The sequence below is a fragment of the Gigantopelta aegis genome, chromosome 10 (assembly GCF_016097555.1).
Source record: "Gigantopelta aegis isolate Gae_Host chromosome 10, Gae_host_genome, whole genome shotgun sequence".
NCBI lineage: Eukaryota > Metazoa > Mollusca > Gastropoda > Neomphalida > Peltospiridae > Gigantopelta > Gigantopelta aegis.
In genome coordinates this window covers 38,060,306-38,085,226 of record NC_054708.1, presented here as the reverse complement: position 1 = coordinate 38,085,226, position 24,921 = coordinate 38,060,306, and the positions used below count along the sequence as shown (strand labels likewise).

Genomic DNA, 24,921 nt, shown 5'->3' with positions numbered 1-24,921 from the left:
ATCTTCGTCAGCCTGTTAAATTACACTAAATAAATAATTATAAAAGCAGAATGGAGTAAAATGCATTTACTTTACACCAGTGATTGATAACGTATAATAATTAAGATTATTACAATCACAACTACATTTCTAATTTGGTATAATATGAACATGAATAAAACTTTGTTTCAAATCTATTATTGGCACTGACACGTTAACGCTATAGCTACAGTCTTCAATGTCTAAACATCATTGAATTTGCAAAATTATTGATTCACTTTCAATCCTTTTACAAACCGACTAGAAAATGAGTTTGAAAGATTGACTAAAAATTAGTTTGATGAAAAAGAAAAAGTAAGTAAGGTGTATTTTAAAAATTGGATTATCATTGTATACATGTATATACTATTTTCACTGGTCTTATAGACCATAGTAGCCTATATCCATTTGCATCTTTTCTATACATTAATTTTTAATAAAGAACATAAAAAGCAAACAAGGGCATATTGGAAGAGTTTATATAATAATATAATTTTAAATAAATTTAAAGCATTTTTATTATTGTAGTTCTAACATTATGAGATGACTCCTGAGTGCTCATTTACTTACCCCAAGGGTAGCTGCTAGTCATGCCTCCAATACGCCCCATGACTCCAACTTGTTTTTCACTGGGATCAATCTTGGTAAGACTGGTGATCGGGGGCAGCTGACATTCACCATCCCTGTACAACATCATCCAAAATAGCATCACATCACAGCAAATGTTGTAAGCAGCATTTTAGAATGTGTTACAAAAATAAAGTCTGGAAATGATGAAAGTTATATTGTGAACCCGAGTACAGTGTTTAACATATCAGAGTCATACGTTCCACTGCATCTTACCAGGATCTCACGAACTGTCATTTGAACACGAATAAACCATTTGTCTCCAGGGCGATCAACCTAATGGCAATATTTTACCAAAATTTTCTGATATTTTCATTTTCAGCGCGCGAATGACCTTTTCAAAACAAAAATTTAAAGCACGCGAAAAATGCTATCTTTGACATATATTTGCAAAATAGCAACAATCAAAGCAATATATAACAATAGTATTCAATAGTAAAAGTATAAATCAATCCACATAAGTGGCAGACTTTTTCTACTTCCTTTTTAGCTATAGGCTTACGTTATGGTTTGTCTAGTAACACATGCTAAACACATTAATCAGTGTAAACAATGTTTCTATACCTAGTACAACGATTAAAGGTATTAACCACACACACACTCTCCCACCTACATATTAGTAATAAAGAGACAAACAAACTTGGGACCTATGCTATTTTTGCATTATTACATCAGTTGGGGTCGAACTGATTTGTGGCAATCTGGTTCGGGGTGGAAACGTCTAGTACCCACATTAAGGCTACCATTCTGAATTACGCTTAAATTACTATTAGAGTAACATTTTTGGGGTGCCATTGTAAAGAAAACCTCGCGGTAAAAACTGACACTGGTTTGTAAAAACATTAGAAATGTTTATAGTTTAATTTACTTGAACAATACAACATCGATAGGTATATTAATGTCATGGGTGGAGCATAGATTACTGGTGGCCAGATATTATTTAGTGAAATGTTGTATGTGAAAGCAAATTGAAAGAAGAGAATTGTAGATCCATTTTTGTGTGTGTGTTTTCTGTACGATCGCAGTGTTCTATTCAGGTTTTCACCCACTATGTTGAAATTGTATGCATCGCCATAGAACCGATGTCTGCCCGTAGCAACATAAGTCTATGAGATAAATACATAAACTACCCGAATATAAAACGTAAGAAACATTTCCATATATGGTTTCAGTTTACTCGATTTTTATTAGTCGGCTGTTGGCAAATATAGCAAATAAACACACGCCTTAGTAATGGCACAAAATTGTAGACACTACAGATTATTACAGAGTTGAGGTTGAAATGGAGAATGTAATAAGAATTAGTTACTTAAAAACACAATTGTTAGTAAATTTGAAAAAAAAATCCGGATATTTGGCATCAATTCCGGAATTCTGTGTACAGGATTAAAATTCCGGATATTTCGAAAAATTCCGGAAACTTGGTCGGCCTGTGTCTCTAGGCAATATAATAATTTCACTTAGACACATTTTGTCACCTACCCACACTCTTTATAACAGAACTGTTGCTATTAGATTCCCGTTGGTGTACCATGAATGGTATACCGTGGTATGTGTTATTCTGTCTTTGGGATGGTGCATATAAAATATCCCATGCTACTAACGAAAACATTTAGCGGGATGTTTGGCATCTAATAGCCAATGATTAATAAATCAATGTTACACAAAAACAGAACAAAAATCAACATTCAGTAGTTTTCTTAATTATGCAACATACGTTCAAATCTACAATACAAATTTAAGTGTATGTCCTATGATAATATGATGAATCTAGGGTGGCTTAGGGACATAAGATAATATGGTGTGGCTCGGAAATAAAACACAAAGCTAAGCCTCGCTGAAATCTACAAAACAGTAATTATATAGCAAAAGAAACAACATCCGCACACATCTGAAACTAAATATAGAATTATTATGATATGATAAACGTTGTTCAACCCACAAATAACAAACACAGGGTAGCTCTGGGGCAGCTTCCCACGTCATATCACCTCTATATATATATGGCACTCAGTGAAAAATCTATGTACCCACAATTCTGAAACAAAACATATAAAATTTATCATAAAATTTAGCACAAGAATGTTTTACTAACGTGACGCCCTGTTAAAGGTCGAAATTCTCAGTTCAGCTCGAAGGTATATAATAAATACAGAAATTGACATACGTTCTTTTCGCTTCCTATTTATTGCACTCGTTCATAGTCGCCTCCAGTCAGTCCGGTAGCTCATTTACTATATATATTAAGGCAAATTGAATTATCACTAGAACAGAAGTCTGTTAGTTAAGTAAAATGAAAACAGTTTTTGATTTAAAACATGATTTAAATTACTTACATTGATCCAGTGTAAACACCATTCAACATATGAATGCTGTGGTTGTAGTTGTAGTAAATAACGACAGATTCCATTCTGTTGAAGGTATATCTGGTTCTTGCTAGCTCATACCAGTGACCTGACATCTGATATAAACAAAAAACCCCAAAAACTATATTTTCATGACTAATTTGTTTAGGTGAAGATTGAAATAACACTGGGAACAAAACAATGAAATAAATTAACACACTATATGTTTCGGAAAAAAATCATTATAACATTCAAACTCCCCATCCTATAAACTCACTGACAAATGCAAATCACTAACGTAAGTTCAGTGTTTTTACTATCCACAAATCTCAACTGCCTCAAAATACAAATACATATACAGAACTTCACATACGTTGTTTTTGCTTTCTATTTATTGCACGAGTATATTTTGCACAAGAATATATACCACGAGACCGTTTTTAATTTAACTTTATTAAATCTATGATCAAAACTACCCTTTCATGGATTTACTCTGCGGCAGCCTTGTGTAATGTTTGAAATACGATGTGACGTCATTTGTAAATCATATATGACGTTAGTAAATAAAAGGCGCTAACTGCAGTAAAAAGAAAAAGGGAATTCGCCATTTAAAAGTTCCGGTCCATATCGCACATATGTGTGATACAAAATTAATGTATCACATGGTTTCAAAATGTCTTTATCACTATAGTAAGATTGAACGGGTATGTAATAAACTGTACAACTGCATGTAAAGAATCAGAAGTGTCCCATTCTCAGTTCTTCATAATCACTAATTTATCCACAACAGACACATAAAGTTGTAAATAAACTCTATTCTGATTCATACATAGATTAGCCAGTGAACTTGCACTGGATGCTTACAGCTTGCATGCTTGACCTCTATCTCTGGATGGGCACCCAGCTTGGGTTATATGCAGCTCCTAGCAGTCTATTTTTATCTCTAGCAGACATACAGATATATTTACTTTAAACATCACCACTATAAATATGCAATTAATATATATCATAATGGTCATACATAACAATTGTTCGTAAAAATTTTTGCTGAATTTATCGATGTATAACAGTCACAAATTGTATAAAATCAAGTATCGCAGCGAAGTGATTCTATTCTAAATTTGTGAGTTATACATCGATAAATCGCAAAAAAGTACGAACAATTATTATAATTACAAACAGCACAACTTGTTATAGTTAAAACGACACATAATTCATAAATCAGTTTCTAACGTTCTTCCTATGAATCATGGTATTATCTGATTTACGTAATGACGTCCCATTTGACGTAATGACGTCATTTTCTGAGCTGTTTAGTTTAAAATCCTTCACTACGCTACACAATTTTATACAGTTTGTGACAGTTGTACTTCGATTTGTGACAGTTGTACTTCGATTTGTGACAGTTGTACTTCGATTTGCCTTAGTGCTCCAATGCTTGTTATTAAACCGAAGGCAACACTTGCCGCCGCCCTCCCCCGTTATTCACAATAGGGTCGTTCCAATATTACATCACGCTATTGTGTAAAAATTAGACACCCTCCACACCTTATTACACCGCGGTGGACGAGATACCCGTGTGATATTTATCGTCTCTTCACATGTGGAAATACATTTTTTTGAGAGGTGATTAGAGGTGTCACACAGTACAACTCCGCATAGATGTTATGCGAAAAGTGTGCACATGGCATCATGTGACATGGTTCTTTCAATTCATATTTTTAACTCGGAAAAATACTTGCTGTATATAACTAATGTTAGCAGCATAATTTAACATTATATATTTTAATAATTTAGTTTAGCCTTGAATATGTTTATAATATTGTTTGTGTAAATTCCATTGATAGATGTGTGGCACAGGAATGTAAAGTTTCATTGATAAATAGCTAAATGAAGTAGCCACAACATGACGTCATTTTTGTTCACTGATGTGCAGTGTAATAAATGAAATACTATACTCGTTTCCGTGTGAGACCGTTTATATACTCTTCAAAAAAGGTAGTGGAACTATAATAAGAATTTACAATTGCCAAAATTGTAAGGTATATTAGATATGGGGAATGGTTATTTGATAATAGTGAATTAATTGGGCAAATATTACAACCGGTAGTTCAGTATTACAGTAGCTTTTATGACCACCAAAGATCTTGAAGGACGATTGGGGTCAGAAGTGAAATTTGAACGTTGACCTTTTTTTATCAGTAAATTGCAAATTCAAACAATAAAAATGATTAAAAACAAAACAATAACAACTGTATGATCAACAGAATGAAAAAGATTGACAGAAATAATGTTCCACAGTGATTAATCGACCTTCCTGGAAATTGTCAAAATCGAGAATGACACCCCACGCATGTGTACGGGGCAATTGCGTGATGTACGTGCAAACTATGGAATGTGTTTTGGTATGTTGATAAACAGGCCTGAACGTTCTTTACTAGGATGTCTGTGGTCAAAACGTATGTTCGGTCTAATAGCTGATATTAACATTAATATTTCAGGTTCCCCTACTTTTTTTGAAGAGTATATTACAACTCGTGTGTTTTTAATTGTAATATAAACGGGCTCACAGGGGTACTCGTTTAGTCTTCTCTATGTAACGCTCCATAACGCTAGACCATACGTCCCCAAAATATTACGTAACGTTGACCCCCCGCCCCCATTCACAAACAGGTCAGCGATGGGTGTAATGTAATTTTAACATAATGTTTTGCAATTTGGAAAAATGCAGATACCTATTTTAACTCGATTTATAATCCTTATTGAGTGTATACGTCTAGCTAGAACTAACTAGGCCTACGTTAAACATTGTCGCTATGACAGAGCGTTTATGAACAAAGTAATAATAAAAAACCCAGTTAAAACAGTGCTGTTAAATACACCTCACTCCTCTAACGCCACATAACATTTGGACTTACACCCACCCACCCCCTTGAGCGTTACGTAACATTTTGGTGGTGTGTGTCAAAATAGTATATTCTCAGGAGGACAAATAGCACATGTAATAATCTGAAAAACAAAATGAAGGGGAAAACAAGAAAAATGTTTTTTACTAATTGTTTCTAGACGCACATGGGAATAATTAGTTATGAAAAGAAAAATACAGCAGTTACTCTCAACCTACAGTTACACTCATCATTGCAATTACCCGGATCCCTTTTGTCAGATACCCACATCCCATCTGAAGCTGACTAGAGAGTTACCTACATCATCGCTTCGAAGTTACCTTCATCATGCCTCGTTGATAAAAGTATATTCATACTTTTATCAACTCGTGCTGACAAATTATGATATCACAACACACTCAGCGAGTATCCTCTATATACCACGTACATAAAACGTTTTATCCCTATGTTATTGTTACTGCTACAGTGACGTTCTATTTTGTTCACTGGCTGCTTGTAATCACAAATGTCGTTAAGTGAAGCTCGTACATGGAAAACATCTTACACTTTTATTGTTATAGAAACACTTGGAAACAAACTCAATTAACTTGCACCATGAACCTGGGCCAAATTATTAAATATTGCTGTTATTGACTTTATGTATACTAATTAATTTGGTTATTTTAGTATATGCATCCTCTTATAGTTTAATATAACTGTATAATACAGATTGATTTCAGAATCGTGAGTTTACTTTAAAAATAGTAACTATTAACCTAATAATTATTGACAGTTTTCTGATATTTAAAAACAATATAGTGATACTTTATATGATAATTCTGGTCATAAATGTAATGTGCTAATGGATAAACATGTTTGTTTTTTAAAGGTTTTTGTTCTCAGTATGAACTATGATTTTATTTATCTTTTTTTTTGTCTTACTGAAATTATAGGCTATTAATTTTTAGACAGATCTACAAGATTTTACAAACAGGTAGCCTGATGGGCTACCACTGAAAATGTTACGGTCAAAGCCTGCTCTATAAGTGGAACTGTTACGTTATATTTTACCTGTATAAGTTCAAAGTTGGCAACTGTTACAACTTTATCCAGAACACACTGAGTGGAAGGACGAGCTTTTGAGACAGCTAAAAGTATAACACAAAACATCAAAGCAAAACAGGTCGTTAATTAGCACATGATATATTCATACATATAATGACGTTAAATGACAATTTAAGGAAAGTAAGTAAATGAAGAACAACATGAAAACTAGGGGCCTATTGCCCTTCAGAGTTCCACTATTTCATTTCTGGTTTTGTCACTAGTACATAATGATGTTACATTTCTGGTTTTGTCACTAGTACATAACAATGTTACATTTCTTTATTAAATGTTTAATTTAATAAAAATTCAGAAATTCAAAATTTCCTGAATATTTCTCAATTTTCACTGATGGATGGCTGGATGAACAGATAGACAATCAGCCGGCCCTAATCTAGAATTGAAAGAGTAGTAGAAGTGATGTCTCCCTTCCTTGGAGAAAGGGGAAACGTTTCATAAAATATGTACATTTTGTAATATTTTTTTCATGTTGCATGTCCATTTGTGAAGGGTCCGAGTTGGTTATCAAATGCTAACACTTCTGGTAATAACATTTAAGGAATACTAAATTAAGGATTTTGGACCACTAAATACTTTCGTCTTTGTTCTGATATGTCGACCTGGTCACAGCCCAATGACCTAGTCACAGATGATCAAGGACGATGGTAAGTATGATTTGGTATCATGTTTTTTTCTGACAACAAACACATTCGATTTCAGTCAGCATAAAGTCACAGTGACCACATACACACCGACTCGTACTGCCCAGACGAACTGGCATTTGTCACCTCATTGTTACTGCAGTATATCGTCCATAAACAGTGGGGTTTTTTTTTTATAGCTTTTGCTGAAGAAATCGGTCTTGGACTCTTTTTGGTGGTTTCTATGTAAACACCTGCAGGTCAAATAATCGTATCCTCGCAGTCATATGCAATTCATTTCATAAATGTGGCCATCTCCATAAAGTAAAACTATTCAGGTTTTTGTTTTTAATTCTGGTAATACCCTTTTTGGATTTTTAGATGCTCATATTGATATACATGTAGGAACGTAGCCATTTTTTCAACAAAGAATGCTTATTTTCCATAATAATACTTTATAAACGTGATAGTATTAAGTAATTGATATGTCGTTATATAAAAATGAAAGTAATAATTAGTATCTTTGTCATCACTGAAATAATCTGGTCAAGAAACAACAACACTGAATGGGTCACTGCAAATGACACAAAACACAGTTTTGCACCACAGTAAAATAATGAAACGACAGGGTGTTAAGGGAGCTATGACACTAAACACGTTGTCTAAACTAAACAAAGCCTGTTTGTCTGAAATCGCTAATGTCTGCTAATAACTCGGTGACTTCAGCAGACTTTTGGCAAAAAGGGACAATTTTGCCAGCTAGATTAGGGCCTACAGATAGAAAAACAGTGCAATAACATTATGTTTCCCATACTTTAAAACATGGATTGTATAAAAATGTATAAAATATTGCATCTCCATGAATAAAAGAAAACAACAATACATCTATTAAAACAACAAAGTGCACTGTATTAACTAATATAATAAAGATAACTTGCACTGATACAAGCATTTATACAAGTTAGTGCCCCATATCTGGTTTGTTGAAAGCCTGTTTGTAGGAAAGTCAATATATAATATGTCTTTGCTGTTAATCTGTAATAGTAACCAATATGGCAGCAGCAAGATTTTCCTCGTACATATAACCACTAACGTAGGTAGACAACTCAACAAGCTAAGCTGCACACACCGGACAGTATAACTGAACCTTAAATGCATGCAAATACGAGAGTAAACATGCATTAATCATATTCTTTTCATAATGGGTCATTTACAATTGCAAACATATTTACAAGTGTATACAACAACCCTGTGTACTGCCACGTCACTCCGAAAGGTGTTGAAAACTGTTCATGTTCCAAGGGTTATTCTTACTGACAATGGACTGCAACTAATATTATGGGTATAATTATGGAAATACATGGTGTAAAGGTTTCAGACCAGCATTTCCCCCCCCCCCTCCAATATCTCTATTGTTGCCCCCTCCCCAATCTCATATGCTTATGGAACAGGGCCCCATTCCACAAAGCAATCTTAGCCCTACGATCATCTTAAGTGAATGTCTACCTTATGCCTTATGCAATTAAAGTGATCGCTTCGTGTAATTGCGCCCTGAGTAGCAAAATGTAACAAGACATGTTTTATTGATAATTTGTGAGAAAAATTACCTTCAATGATGTCTTTCATATTTGTTGCCTCTAGTATATGTGAAGTAATAATGCAGGAACCTGGAATGACATCATTGTGCATATGCCTTTATGTCCTTTTCAAATGTATTTTTGTGCCAAACATTGTTATATAGTGTTGTTATAAATACATGTAACACAGATTGCAATTGTTTACTATAGTAGATTTAGAAAATAACTATCTTTTTAATTTTATTGAACATTATGTATAGCATCAGGTTGGCCTTTGTAAACATGTAAATCAATGCCAGTTGGCCTTTATGTTCAAGTTTATTTCTCCAATAGTTTGACTCTATACAACTGTTTATGAAATATACTTTTATTACTGCATGTTGGCATCACTAAAATTAACAAAACTCAAAGAAAAATATCTCCTTACAGGTGACTGTATAAACGTGCTAGCTTCTTAAATACACCAACAACATTCAATAATGCTCACAATAGAGGTAATTTCTGAATAGGCAACTTGTTGAATAGAACTCACAATCTCAGCATAGGGAATTTGTTTTCTCATCTCAAGTGCTTATATAATAGTAGTTCACCACTGAGAAAAATATATTAAAATTTACTTTACCATTGCTTATATGTGCATCAGCAATGTTTACACATCCTATCTTGAAAAAAGATGCAAGTTCAACCATCCTGCTATTGGAAATCTCTGATCCCCTTGCCATTACAGCAATGATTGCATGGTCTTCTTTACACGTCCCATCGTGAGCTTCTTCCAAGCAGGTGTAGACCACAGCAGTCAGATAATCAGTATAAAGGATCTTCATAAGACCTGATAGAGAAACAGAAGAGATGAGTATCACCACATAAAAGTTGTTGTTTTTCACTTTTTACCTAAATCTGATATTCATATTTTTGGTGAAATGTGTGTTGTTTTTTACTTTTCACTTAATACCCCTTTGTACCACTTACTTTTCATAAGTTTTCTAGAATATTCTGTATATTTACGAGTAGATATCATAGTTATCAACATACCACACATATGAAACTGAAAAGTGCGAAATATGTCTTACATATGAAATGTCCCTGAAAACTGAAAATGTGTGTAACTCATTTACAAATTACACTAAACAATATCAGCTAAGGTCCGCTTTCCATTAATTCGTTTGAGAATTTATTGATACAGTGCACATACATAGTACCTTTACTATACACTGTAAAAAAAAAAAAAAAAAGCATCCTTAAAATTGTGTGAAATCCAAATATGTTACATATTAGCGACATAAAACGTCAGCAAACAAAGCTAAAAAAAAAGCTTAAAGGGACAGTCAACTCAAACAAGAGCCTTGTGTGTTGGAAAAATGCATACCCGGACCACCAACACATACTGACACTTTAATAAATGAAAAACGCGCAATTTTAAAGTTAATAAAAAAACATGATTATTCCTGCTAACTGGGGGTAGTCGCTTTGTTTCGTTTTTGTGGCGTCTGGTGCTATAGATTGGGGCGAAGTGACGTCAGCTCCTGTATGCACAGTGTAAACAGAGGCTCTAATTTACGACAAGACGCTTCGCTTTCAGCAACCTGACTTGTAAAACAACATAACTGACTTGATAGTATAATAAACTATTTAACTAAATATATTTCAATTTGCATCAATAAAACGAAATGGAGTTATAGTATTTTTCTCTGTGACAAAAATCATATTAGTAGGCCTATTGGCAGAGTACGCTGGAGCAAAGACGACCACTCACGATACCCTAGTGATAATTTTCTTTTCTTTGAGACTACGTAATTGGTCAGTTTAGTGATGTTAGATGAGAAAGTCTACTTAATTAAGGGTTTTACATAATTATTTACAGTAATAAAGCAGGACGGCTGATAATTTCCATTACGATTTTAGGGGTGTCCGCGTGGTTATCACACAATACCCTGTGATCTTAAGAAAAGAGGCACGTATTTTAATTTTAGTGTGTATAGACACATTGACTGGGGACCGTCTAAATACACACCTGCCAATCAGGAACCACATGCACAGGCCACGAAAAGAAAATACCAATTAACTAAGAAAACACTCCGATTATTATTTCAGTGCGTGGGTTAATTTATGTACAAAACATAATAGTTATTTCGATACTGTGATAATGGTGGTTTATTTTGTATTGAAAAATAATATATACTTATTGCTGGCTTACTGGGATGGATATTATTACAGTAAATTGCGATGCATCCGCAAAAATCAGGTAGTTTTGATTCTTCAGTTCTAAGACTAATTCCTGATGTGACACGTTAAGTATTACGTAACCACTGGCTCGCTACTGGGATGGTACAAAATGGCTGCGCCCGTTATATATAATAGCCGTCACATTTAACCATTTTATTAATTAACTATTTGATTATACTTGTTGATATTAAGCAATACTGTGCATTATATATCATTGCATATGCATACCAGTCCAAAAGCCTTGCGCGAGCATCCCTTTAAGTTGTAGGATCGACTGAAATAATACTTTGATAAATTTTGACACTTTACAGCTTTTCAGACAACTTAAATTTAGTAAACAAATTGCAGCAGTGTGCAAGCTATCTAATTATTGTTTTTTATCATTTCAGTTTAATCAATAGAGTGTTGGAGTGGGCCTAGTAAGAGGACGAACTTGTGCCCAATCTTTTTATTGTTCAGCAAGTAAAATATGTTTTCAGTCAATATAATGTTACCGTTGTTGTGTTCAGTTAATCACTGGCAAAGCAATCACATAAATGTATTTAGAAATAGTCTAGTGTATGTATCTTAAAATTTATTGTCATGAAATATTAGCGTATTTTATGTCCACACTACATTCGCTAAACGTTTGTTCTTATTCACATTTTCCGATATATCATATGTTGTAGAAACTGCTCCCAACTGAGACATTTCGGCCTGAACACCGGCCCAAGATGTCCCAGTTGGCCAAGAGATGCCATATATGCCACATAAACAGATATTAAACGCTACTTTGTTTCATTTGCTCAAATTGTTCAAAGTTTGTTTTGTTTAACAACACCTCTAGAGCACATTAATCAATTAATCATCGGCTATTGGATGTCAATTCTGACACGTAGTCTTGAGAGCAGACCTGTCACATTTTATCATTAGCAGCAAAGGGTCTTTCTATATGCACTTTCCCACAGAAAAGACGGCAAATACAAAAACCTTTGATATACCAGTCGTGGGCTCTGGTTAAACTATTTAAAGGCATGTGGACATTTTGAAACTGTGCATGCCCAAATGAGTGGGAGTTTCGCTTCGTCGTAATCCGTTCCCTTCAAATGCACTACCTTGTACAATATGAATGACGGATCCTCTCGGTGGAGCTACTGAGTTTTCCTATTCCAACCAGTGATTCATGAATGGCATATTATAGGAAATAGTATGAACTATACTGTGTAAATAAGTTGTATATGTTTGTGTGTATGTGTGTGTGCGTGCGTGTGGGTTTGTGGGGGTATCTGTGTATCTATATATGCATGTATGCATTTATGTAGATATGTAGGGATGTTGGTGGGTTGGTACGTATGGATGTATCGATGTATGGTTAAATGACACCACTAAAACATTTAACATCACTAGAACACATTGATTGATTAATTAATCACCAGCTATTGTATGCCAAACATATGACAATTTTTACACAAGTGTTTTCGAGAGAAAACCCGCTACATATTTCCATTAGTAGCAATGGATCTTTTATTTGCACCATCCCACAGACTGGATAGCATATATCACAATCTTTGCTATACCACTCATGGCTCACTGGCTGGAACGATAAATCGTCTAATGGGTCCACCGACGGGGATCGATCCTAAACTGACAACGTATAAGACGAGCTCTTTACCACTGGGCTACGTCCTGCCTCGGTCAGCACATTTCTCACTACTCAACCCACATATATTGTAATCACTGATATATTTTTATGATATCTACCTTACTCATATCTCTCTCTCTCTCTCTCTCTCTCTCTCTCTCTCTCTCTCTCTCTCTCTCTCTCTCTCTCTCTCTCTCTGTATGTATGTATGTATGTATGTATGTATGTATGTATGTATGTATGTATGTATATGTATCGTCAATACTCAATATTCAATGTGACTGGTTGCTCCTACGGCATAGCAAATATGGATATTTTATGTGCACTTTCCTGCAGACAGGACAGTACACACCTTATATATACATACATACATACATACATACATACATATTCTTCAATAAAGTAGGGGAATTTAAAATGCAGATATCAGCTTTCAAAAATGACTTCCTAGGAAAGAACGTTCATGACTACACAACCTAACACCCAAACACAGCCGAAATGTGCAACATGCAGTAACCCCATCCACGAGGGTAGGGAGTCATTCGCGATTGTGACACTTCACAGAGTGGGCGATAAATCTATAATGTGATTACTACTGTTAATTTTGCTGAATCTCTTGGCCATTTAACCTTTGTTCTTTGGATGTTATGCATTGTTTGTCTTTGAATTAATGATGCTGGGTCTACTAATCTTCAAACTGGTGGAATTCTGCGTGATGTAGCCAATATATTCAATGTTTCGCCATCTGGGGCCCGGGAGATAGGTCAATCGAATTGAAATCGTCGACGGTTTGTGTTTCAAGATAACAATGTTCGGGCCCACGTGCACATATTGTAAATGACTACATTTAGCAGTAACACGTTACCAGAATGTTATGGCCAGCAATGAGTCATGACCTTTCCCCCATAGAGCACCTATAGGTTGCACTATACCAATTAATTTCCGGCTGGGTCGAAGTTCGAGGTGTACCGAACTTTTGATAGAGAAGTTAACACCACAAGTCCTGTGATTGGTTATAAAGGTGAGTGTGTTGGTTGTAAAAAAAATTAGTTTCATCTGGGCTAAAAATGTATGCAATTTTATTTGATGTAGTACCACCGTGTCAAGTAGCCTTGTGCTTGGAACATGTATGGGGTACCTGTAAAAAAAAGTACTAAAATTTTGTGCGAAACTAGGGGTGTTGCAGAAACATCTGGTTATACCGAAAATGAGCCATGAAAGGTACCATTTTCTGCAGTTAATACTTTGAGGTAGGGGTTGTAGTACTGATATTTATGGGTCACAGTTTTGGTTGATATATTGCATATAGTGTTTTTTAAACACAAACGTTAACATGGTCGCCTATGGGATTTGAATTGGTATAGTCCCAACCTATATCACATATTCAGTGCATAATAAAAAGATTATGATTTTTGTGATTTAATTAAAATTAAACTACACTATTTGATTAATTAGCCGTCACTCGGCCATGCAAGTTCACAATGACCTTGACCTTGACAATAATTACTGTGCATAGCTCTGAATGGAGTTTGAACAAAAATTAGCACCTGAGGAAAAGTTGGTTTTGGCCTATAATTCATACTATACAGATTTGAATGTTCTTATTTACATGGTGTTTGACTTGCCCATATACAACTGCTCTTAAATATGTTAATATATCTAGGCAGTCTGAACTTAGATTTTAATAGCAATTTATTTCTATATTAAAAATAACATGTGCCAATATTGGGATAATGTCTTTAACTTCTATAAACATAGTTAATGTTTCATGTGTGTACTTCTGATAGCTTAACTTTTTAAAGACCTTGATTTTTATTGTCCTTTTGGCATATTTATAGGGTGCTAAGTCATATTTTAGACACATTTGTAGTTTTAGGGTAAACATTTTTTTGCTTTGAAGAATTTTTTTACCAAAGCCATAATTAAAAATTTTGTCACTATTGTGCCTTCTGTTCTCATTTATACATAACAATAAGCTTGTTAAACATATCTTTAGGTCTCCAGATCAAATCTTTTTTAAAAATAATCACTTAGTTTGCTCCCATGAAGTGTATTTTAAGTGTATACTAGATTTGGAACCAATTTTTCCAGATTTGATTATCTACCTTGGTGTAATTTGATGATTTATTTTATTGTTAATCCAATGTTAATAGCTAAATGATATGCTGGATTACAGATTGTAGGAATACATCCAATATACATATTGTATTGATCTGGATTAGAAAATAATGCAATAAAATAGATGTTCGGGTAATTATGTCACTTAAAAACAGGTTTTTTTAGTAATGAATCAAAAATAAATATGCGAAAGCTGCATGATAATTCCAAATATCAAAATTTTTTAAAACCTCCAACTACAGTAGGGTATACATAAAATATAGTCAGGAATATTGGTGGCTGCCAATGGTTTTGATGGTCCAATTTGAAAATCTGCATAGCTGATGGATTTGAAATTCCCGCACATGGTAACTTGAAGATGCTCACACTCAGCATACAGGATTTTCTTCCAACAGTGATGTGCAGGACATTAAGTCATTACTTCATACAGATGCAGTCATGTTGGTTTTCCCTTCCTCAGACATTGTATTTTTTTAATACTGATATTTCTTTGATGTGCCTATTGAGGTCTTCATAATCTAGGGGTCAGTCAAGTACATGTGTTTCAATGGAATAAGTTTAAGGAGTTGAGGTACTCTGAATAGCCATGCTGTCTCTACATATATAGCTGAGCACACACACACATCTGACAATAAATATCTTCAGGAGTATTATTTAAAAAAAAATATTTGTTCAAATATGACATATTGCATTTGTACAAAACTGTACAAAATACATGTGTTTTTTGAGGTGTACATTAAATTAGGTTGCACGGTAGAAACAACAGTTTCAGTGAGGTTGTCAGTTTTATGTCAGAAGACACCATATCCTGGTTGTCATAAAAACACATGATTCACCACCTTTTGAAACATGTATGTTATCAGTATAGGTTGCACTATACCAATTAATTTCCGGCTGGGTCGAAGTTCGAGGTGTACCGAACTTTTGATAGAGAAGTTAACACCACAAGTCCTGTGATTGGTTATAAAGGTGAGTGTGTTGGTTGTAAAAAAAATTAGTTTCATCTGGGCTAAAAATGTATGCAATTTTATTTGATGTAGTACCACCGTGTCAAGTAGCCTTGTGCTTGGAACATGTATGGGGTACCTGTAAAAAAAAGTACTAAAATTTTGTGCGAAACTAGGGGTGTTGCAGAAACATCTGGTTATACCGAAAATGAGCCATGAAAGGTACCATTTTCTGCAGTTAATACTTTGAGGTAGGGGTTGTAGTACTGATATTTATGGGTCACAGTTTGGTTGATATATTGCATATAGTGTTTTTAAACACAAACGTTAACATGGTCGCCTATGGGATTTGAATTGGTATAGTCCAACCTATAGGACATGATCTAGAGACGTGTACGGCGATGTCAACGGCTGCCGGCTGCTTTAGCTGAACTTGGCCAGGCGCTGCAAGAGGAGTGGGATAGACCTCCTGCAATCACCATTGGGAGATTGATACGAAGCATGATACGTCGAATAGACGAATGTTTCACGAATCGTGGGAGTTTACTTATTATTGATCAAAAGAAGTGAACGTTCAATTTTCACATGTCATCCCTATCTTGTTTCAATGTCATTTGCAGCCACACAATCTGTTGTCGACATGAACTGTTAGTTAGCATTTCTTCCCAATTCCTTCATTATTATCATGCATCTATTCCTAAACAGTGATACCTCTTTAATTGGCTGTTATTTCCTATATTCCCCTACCTTTTTTTGAAAAGATTACTGTAATATTCCTTTCCTTTATCTCCACTATAGGTGTTGGTTACAGCAATCTCGCTGTGAGATTATGTAAGGGTTTTAATGTTCTTTTCCATATCTGCGTTTTCATAAGCAGATTACTATATAAAATTTGACGTTGTCACAGTGTACTTTTAAGTCACTAGTAAAATCACTATCACTCACACACACACACACAGAGAGAGAGAGAGAGAGAGAGAGAGAGAGAGAGAGAGAGAGAGAGAGAGAGAGAGAGAGAGAGAGAGAGAGAGAGAGAGAGAGAGAGAGAGAGAGAGAGAGAGAGAGAGAGAGAGAGAGAGAGAGAGAGAGAGAGAGACACACACACACACACACACACACACACAGACTGTGCCATGGGACAATTAGTCAATTTAAAAAAAAAAAAAAAACCCCAAACAAATCTTTCTGGCTAAAATATATGGTTGGAGCAAAATGGAAATGCTGCCACTGACAGCGAAACAGTAATACTTATCTCACCTTCTGAGTTCATGAAGGCAAGACAAAAAATATTTTATTTGTAGTGATACTTTTACCTGCATTTAGTTTTAAAAATAAAACTAAACATTAGTGTAAGCCCGAGCATTTGCTTGATTTCCCTCAATGGGCAGACCCATTGGTTGGAGTTGTGGTAGGAAGTCTTCTCCAAAAGTGATGAGCATAGCTGCACCAACCTGTAGTTTTATTCAATGTGAAAGTGTATTCTCCAGGTTGTCCAAGCTGTTTGTGGGTAACCAGTTCAGGTAGCGAACAGTTCTGATTTGTAGCACTTTAAAAACAAAATAGATTTATTTATCATAAGTTCAGCATGTTAAGCTGATATTTTCTACAAGCCTCTTGAGGGGTAATGATAAATGCAACCAATTCAATCAATATATACGGAGTCAAATTAACAATTTCACAACCGTTTCATCTTGGCCAATTTGCAAGTATGACAGAAGAACGTGTTAAATAAGTTACATTTTAATTGTATAATGTCCAAAGGAAGAATAGGAATAAAAGTTGAGTTCAAAATCTGTTTGATGCGCCCACAGCATTTGCCAAAACCAGAAAAAGTCAAAATAAAATGCACAAGCGGGGCCGTCTGACGGAATCACATATTCAGTAGTGAGTATGCCCTCCACGTGTACCCACACTGTAACGCCTCCTCATTCATCGCCTGATGCGTGTGAAGACTGCATTAGGGATACAGCGCCATTGTTCCACTAATGTGGCACCAAGTTCCTGTAATGTATGTGGAGGGTTCCTGAGAGAGCGCAGTCGTCTTCCCAGCATATCCCAGACGTGCTTGATGGGATTCCTGTCGGGTGACCTTGAAGGCCACACTATGCTATTGATACCCGCATTACTCAGGTAATCCCTTGTCAGGATGGTCGTGTGGCGTCTGGCGTTGTGCTGAAAGATAAGTCCTGGACCATCAGTTGCCATGAAGGGCACACGTTCCTGGGTTAGCACCTGTTCGCAGTGCGTAGCAGCATTGAGGTTGCCACAGATGACAAGAAGTCTAGAACGGCCATTCCCACAGAAAGCACCCCAAACCATTATGCTTCCACCTCCGAATCTGTCAACTTCATTGACACAACACCGATATCATCATCTCCGAACCCTCTGCCTGCCATCGGCAAATGACGGTGTGAATCTTGATTCATCGCTAAACAAGACTCTATTGCATTGCAAGTGTTGTTGTGCACACAGTTTATGTTGATGTTGGTTGAATTGTGGGGACACCTGACCACTGTAGCCATCATGAAACGGTTGCGGAGGTGACGTAACACGATGCAACGGTCACACCTGGTCTATCAGGTTGGGGACAATCAGCTGTGGTGCCCGTTTGTTGTACTCGTGTCTGCAGATCATAAACTGCCTGTCGACTGCAAACAAACGCCCTTGCAACGTCGGTTACTGACGTTCTCGACTGCAACATTTGTGAGGTGTGGGATTGTAAAAGGTCGTAACAAATACCGTTCAAATGTGTTGTTTCATTTGTCAGACTACTGTGAGTAAGTTAAGATGAAAACATGTGTGCTATTGTAGTCACGAGATCAGTGGCACGTGTAACACCACTTTCGCCCCCATGGTGCTGTGCACGTGCTATGGCTCGCTTCATGTGGGCTGTGATGGGCTTCAGATGGAGTGCTGACATTTCCATTACCGTATTTATTCAGTTTTTAATTTGACTCAGTATAAGTAATCTAACAAATTCTGGCAGAGCTCATAACAAACATTCTGTGGAATTAAATGTTTTGCCTAACATAAAACAAATGTATTGTCACTGATAGTTGCATTCATGGTTGTTCATCTCAATGCACGGTATATTTTAAAAATTAATTTAATATACTCTGTCAAAAAAGAAACGCATAGGTGATAGGGAAAGAAGAAAAGTGTTTGATTTTACAAAATATCGTTTCTTTGTACAATGTTGCTCAATAACTATGTTTGTTAATGTTCCTGGAATGGGACAACATGCCCAAATGCATCCTAAAACAAATTTAAACGCACATTGTGGCACGTTGTGCGAGAATTGCAGCAAATGGGCGTGAAATGGTCAGATTTTGGCGAATGCACGTGATGAAACTTGGGGAAAAGATTGGGGTAGTGATGGGTATTTAAAGCTGCAATGCTCGCAATGATGCCTCATTTCTATTTCGACGTAGACGAGTTACAAGATGCCAAGACTAAGCCTGCCGAATCGAAACATTGCAACAGGCCGCCTCCAGTTAGGTGAATCGCAGTCAGCAGTCGCACGCCACATGAACGTCCATCAGAGCACCATTTCACGTCTCTGGGACAGGTACCAGCAGTTTCAATCAGCTGAATACCAGCCCAGAAGTGGAAGACCTCGCATAACAACTGCAGCACAAGATCACTACATCCGGATTCTGTACTTGCGTCACCGAACTGCCACAGCAACGAACACTGCTGGACGCATACCTGGTTTGAGAAGGGTGTCTGTACAAACCATTCGGAACCGACTTCGAGAAGCTGGTTTACGGGCTAGGAGACCGTATGTTGACCCCATCCTGCGACGTCAACATCGACATTTACGTGTTCGCTGATGCACAAATGTATAGGGGTGGAACTTGGGAAACTGGCGGCGAGTATGGTTCAGCGAAGAGTCACGTTTCCTTCTACAGTGATGTGATGGACGACAACATGTTTACAGACGCCGCAACTGCATCGCCCAAGTTGACAGATTCGGTGGAGGGAGTGTCATGATGTGGGGAGCCATCTCGTACACAGGCAGAAGTGAACTTGTGTTCGTACAAGGCAACCTGACAGCTGTACGCTACCGGGCTGAAATTCTTTGCCGTCACATGCTTCCCATTTTGGATCGACAGAGAGAACTCTTTCAGCAGGACAATGCCAGGCTGCATACGGCACATGTAACAATGGATTTCCTACATAATGAGAACATTAATGTGCTGCCTTGGCCAACAAGGTCGCCAGATCTCAACCCCATTGAACATATATGGGACGAACTGGACAGGCGTGTTCGCCAGCGTGACCCGGAGCCTCAGACGCTTCCGCAATTCTCACAGACTCATTCAGTCTATGCCAAGGAGATGTCGCGCAACAACAAGTTACTGATTTCAGCGCCCTCATGCGATGCTGTTTGATGAAGAAAACGCCTCTACTGCCGTCAGTCCATAGCAAGAACATTGTCACATAGTCATGTCAAATTTGACTGTGATACGATTATAAACAACGAACTTATGCCACTTTGTATTAAAGAGATAATTCCATGAATATTTCGCCTATGCGTTTCTTATTTGACAGAGTATATTATGAAAAACATTTAATGTGAAATTCTTGATTATAATCTAGTTTTTAATTTAAATATCAAACCTTTAGCAGCAACTATAAACTAGGTTGATATGTCTCATTATCTAGAACTTATAATTTTTGAAAAACCAATAAACGTGAAAATGTAACACTGAGATATATACAGAAATCACTTTATTGTTAAGGGAAACGACAAAATGGATTAATAAGTGTCATTCCTGAGTACCAAAACACACAGTTAACTGAATCACATATTACAGTGAAGAACCTGTTAACCGGATCGTCTATAAATCAGAATTCCCTAATAACCGGAGTTTTCACAGTACCTTTCCAGTGTTCTAGCTAGCAATAAATAGAAGGGCGCTGCGCCATGATCCAGGTTTTTGCAGGCCTACCCCATTTGTTACCACCCTGACCTTGATAATCGCCGTCCTGCCCTAATGTATTGCCCTAATAAAATAATAAAATTAAAATCTTGCTTTCCGCTCAAAGTGTGTACAGGGTGGTCATGGGTCTGAATTCCCAACTAAGAAACGTTTGACAATACATCGTTTCGTCACAGGTGTGAAAGTCCGACAACGGTACTGTGGCATACTTTTTTGTTTCTATTATTAGTCCTTATGGCCAGCAAGCTTGATTGAGGAGTAATCCTCACTAAAATTTGTTACACACAGAGCCACAGACCATTAAATAATTAAGGAAACACCCTGTTGAAAGTAGACCATCAAGATAAACCTCAACATAACAACAACGGTAAGGTTTATCTTCATAAGTAATAAGTTTTGAAAGTAACTTTTAGATAACAAGTTTTATTATATTACATGGCCATTACAAGATACATATTATACTCTTAACTAGCATAACCTGCCATTATAAATGGAACATTAATTGCATCCTTATAATATGCCACAAAACAATCTTGCAACACTGTTTATAGTTATCTATTTATAGCTAACTTATTTGTTATACCTAACTTAATTTTATTAAAACAAATTTTATTCATCATCAACTAATTTATATATTTACCATTGTTAGACACAATAGTCGATATATATGTTTGTACTGGGTGTCATTCAGCATTCATTCATTTATTCATTCATTCATTCATTCGTCTACAAAAGCTTGCTATTGAAAGTTACATAGGTCTTGACCTTTAATAATAGCATTTTTAAAGTGTCCAAAATTAAATGCAGTTGCTAATATATTCATATGCCAATTTATTTATATGTTTGTTCCTTTATTTCCTTATTTCTTGCCATTATTTTTTTAATTTATAGATTTCTTTTAATGATTTTATTTCTTGATTTTATTTTACATTTGTGAATGGTATTAAATGGTACAAATACTAGACCAAAATTTTTTTTTTAAAATTAACTACGACCATGAATGTACGTTTTAAAAATAGAAAATCCAAATTTAATAAGAAGAATTTTGTTGCCTCCCCTCCACCGAAAAAAGGTTACTACATTAAAAGGAAGCAGGAATTAATAATAATAATAATAATAATAATAATGTGATTTGTTATGAATGTCAACAATTCAGTCATATCCAGCACTTTTAAAATACGACTTTCGCGTTATAAAGGCCCAACAATTAAATTAGTGCCCTGCCCTGTCAAAATCCTAGCTAGAACACTGCTTTCTATATAGCAATACAGAACACAACCTTGCTAAACCAGATACCTCTTAAAACTGAACTTTTTTCCTGGTTTCATCAGTATCCAATTTAGAGGGGTTTATTCCACTGTCTGAGTGTGGGTTTTTTCAGTTAGTTTTTTCCAAACTGGCGTTTGCAATCAGAATCCAAATTGCAAAATACATTTATCAAAACATCCTTTTGAATTTGCTTTGACAAAACACATTATATTTAAAATGCTAATGGGTTTGTTGTTCACATTTACATGGAAAAATAAATATGTTGATTTACAAGATTGTATTGGTTCCTACTATATTGGATATTTGATTTGAGGTAATTTTATCTACAGTTAGGATTTATTGTTTGTGAATGATTTCCAAAAACAAAACTGTACAGCAAATCTCCAGATTTTAATATATGCAATGATGAATGTTTAAATATAATTCCACTGAATGATGACATGGATTGATATCAACTTTGCAAGCATAATTACAAACAATAACTTATTTGCTTGTTTGTGAATTTACAACTGCTTGATTCCCATACATTGTATATCTTTGAGTTATCAGTCATATTTTTAATTACGAAATCAAATGATATTAAACATACTGTCCGGTATTATGCTGTTTAGTTTGCGTTCTGTTAAACCTAAAATACTGAATCATGAATTTGTCAGGTATTCATTTATGTCACACAGAGAGAGAGAGAGAGAGAGAGAGAGAGAGAGAGAGAGAGAGAGAGAGAGAGAGAGAGAGAGAGAGAGAGAGAGAGAGAGAGAGAGAGACTGGTAGAAAGAAACAAAGAGAGAATACTCACTCATGTATAGAGTAGACCTCCGTGAGAATTCCGTGTGCATGTGCAGCAAAATAACTTGTACGTGAGATGGCATCATAGCCTCCAATGTTCTTAACATTATTCCAAACACCTGCAAACTATAATTGAAAATCATGAAAAATATATCATTTAAACTTTGAAAAGCAACATTTGTGAAATAAATGCCAAAACGAGTAACACAAATGTTGATAAAACAAGTGAATGGCCAACTGATTGACTCACTGAAAGTTAATAGTTATCAACAATTTAAATTTGAAAAACTCTTAAAATATGACACAAAAACTATAAATAATCATAAGATATCTTTAAGCTTAAATCAGAAACGATAGATTAATGTGTCCAAGTATATCCATTAAAGTTACAAACTGCTGGAATCAACAAAAATAATCTGAAAGAGGAATGGAATTTTGCAATCTTTAGGTTTAACTTAGTCAACAACAGAAATATTTGTATAACATGTTTTTGTAGAGGGGCAAAATGTGATCTAGAAACCTTACAAAGTTACTATGTTTGCTGGGGGCTTGTCATCTCAACATTTTAAACTATTTTGATTACTAACATAGTGACATTACTGGACTATGAATAGGTCTTGTTCCCTACTGCACATGCTTTTACAACATGTTTCCCTTACAGTGTGGATTAAACCAAATGTATGTTACCATTAGATTGATGCTGATCTATTATTTGTATTATATATATGTATACAAGTTACAATTTTTATGTCCTTAGTGTTATACATAAATATTATTTTTTAAATCACCCCTTGAAAAGAAATCACATCTTTTGTCATGGCTGCATTAACTTTAAGTTTTCATGTTTCACAGTGTAATTCAAAACTATGTAGCTAATGTAAATCATCTACCGTTTCATCTAGTATTACAGTATCATCAGCATATAGCAACACAAATAACTTAAGATATACATTAAGATGTTTAAAATATATAACAAAAAATAGTATCAATTGTGGAGTAACCTTGTCGAAAACCGGCATGATTTTTCTGTAGCAATTCGACTTGATCAGATAATACTGTAATAATTTTCCAAAACAACTTGGCAATGTAATAGGTTTGTAATTTCTTGGATCACGCTGATCACCCTTCTGCTTATATATGGGTATTATATTTCCTTCCAGTCAAGCTGTAGGAATTATTCCTGTACCAAATACAACATAGAACAATATAACGTAAACTGGTAAGAAAATACCACATGTTGATATAAGGTATGCATCGACATTCAAGTAATTCCCAGGTGATTTGTTATTTTTCATGTTGATTATGCATCTTTGTATTTCTTCTGCGATTGCACTATTAAGATCATCATATTTTCGAGTTTACATTCTTTGTTATCATTCCTGTTAGAATTTAGTAGCTTAAAATAATCATACAATGAGTTGATATCAATACTGTATTTTATACTCATTGGTACGCTTAATGTTTAAATTTGATATTTTCCAGTAATCTTTTCAATTAGACTATCTTAGTCCTTTTAACTTATTCTTCATGTCAGTTCTGTAAGTTCTAAGACTTTTATCGAGTGTTTTCTTGTAGCTACATTCTGTTTTAGTTACTTCATTTTTAAAAATAGCAGAACCATATTTCTTATATAATCGTTTAGCTTTTTGATAATTCTGTCTTGCCGATTTAAATTCTTTTGCAAAGCATGGTGTACATTTTGTATGCTTTCCAGAATTTCTTATTCAGATTTTGCAGAACCAAAGGTATTTTTTGCAGCTGTTACAAATACATTACTGAGTTTATAAAATAATCCATCAATAAATGTAACATCA

The 24,921-nt window shown here is 35.3% G+C and overlaps 1 protein-coding gene across 2 annotated transcripts in view; it reads right to left on the bottom strand.

The window, feature by feature from the left end:
* LOC121382534 overlaps window positions 1–24,921 on the bottom strand; it is a 94,590-nt gene that overhangs the window by 53,569 nt on the left and 16,100 nt on the right. For both annotated transcript variants that reach the window (XM_041511992.1, XM_041511993.1), the window contains exons 7-13: window positions 23,118–23,233; window positions 17,558–17,652; window positions 9,820–10,026; window positions 9,228–9,287; window positions 6,947–7,023; window positions 2,982–3,106; window positions 589–701 (exon numbers count right to left, since the gene is read on the bottom strand). In XM_041511992.1, the coding sequence (XP_041367926.1) occupies window positions 589–701; window positions 2,982–3,106; window positions 6,947–7,023; window positions 9,228–9,287; window positions 9,820–10,026; window positions 17,558–17,652; window positions 23,118–23,233 (793 nt within the window). The remainder of the gene's footprint in view (window positions 1–588; window positions 702–2,981; window positions 3,107–6,946; window positions 7,024–9,227; window positions 9,288–9,819; window positions 10,027–17,557; window positions 17,653–23,117; window positions 23,234–24,921) is intronic.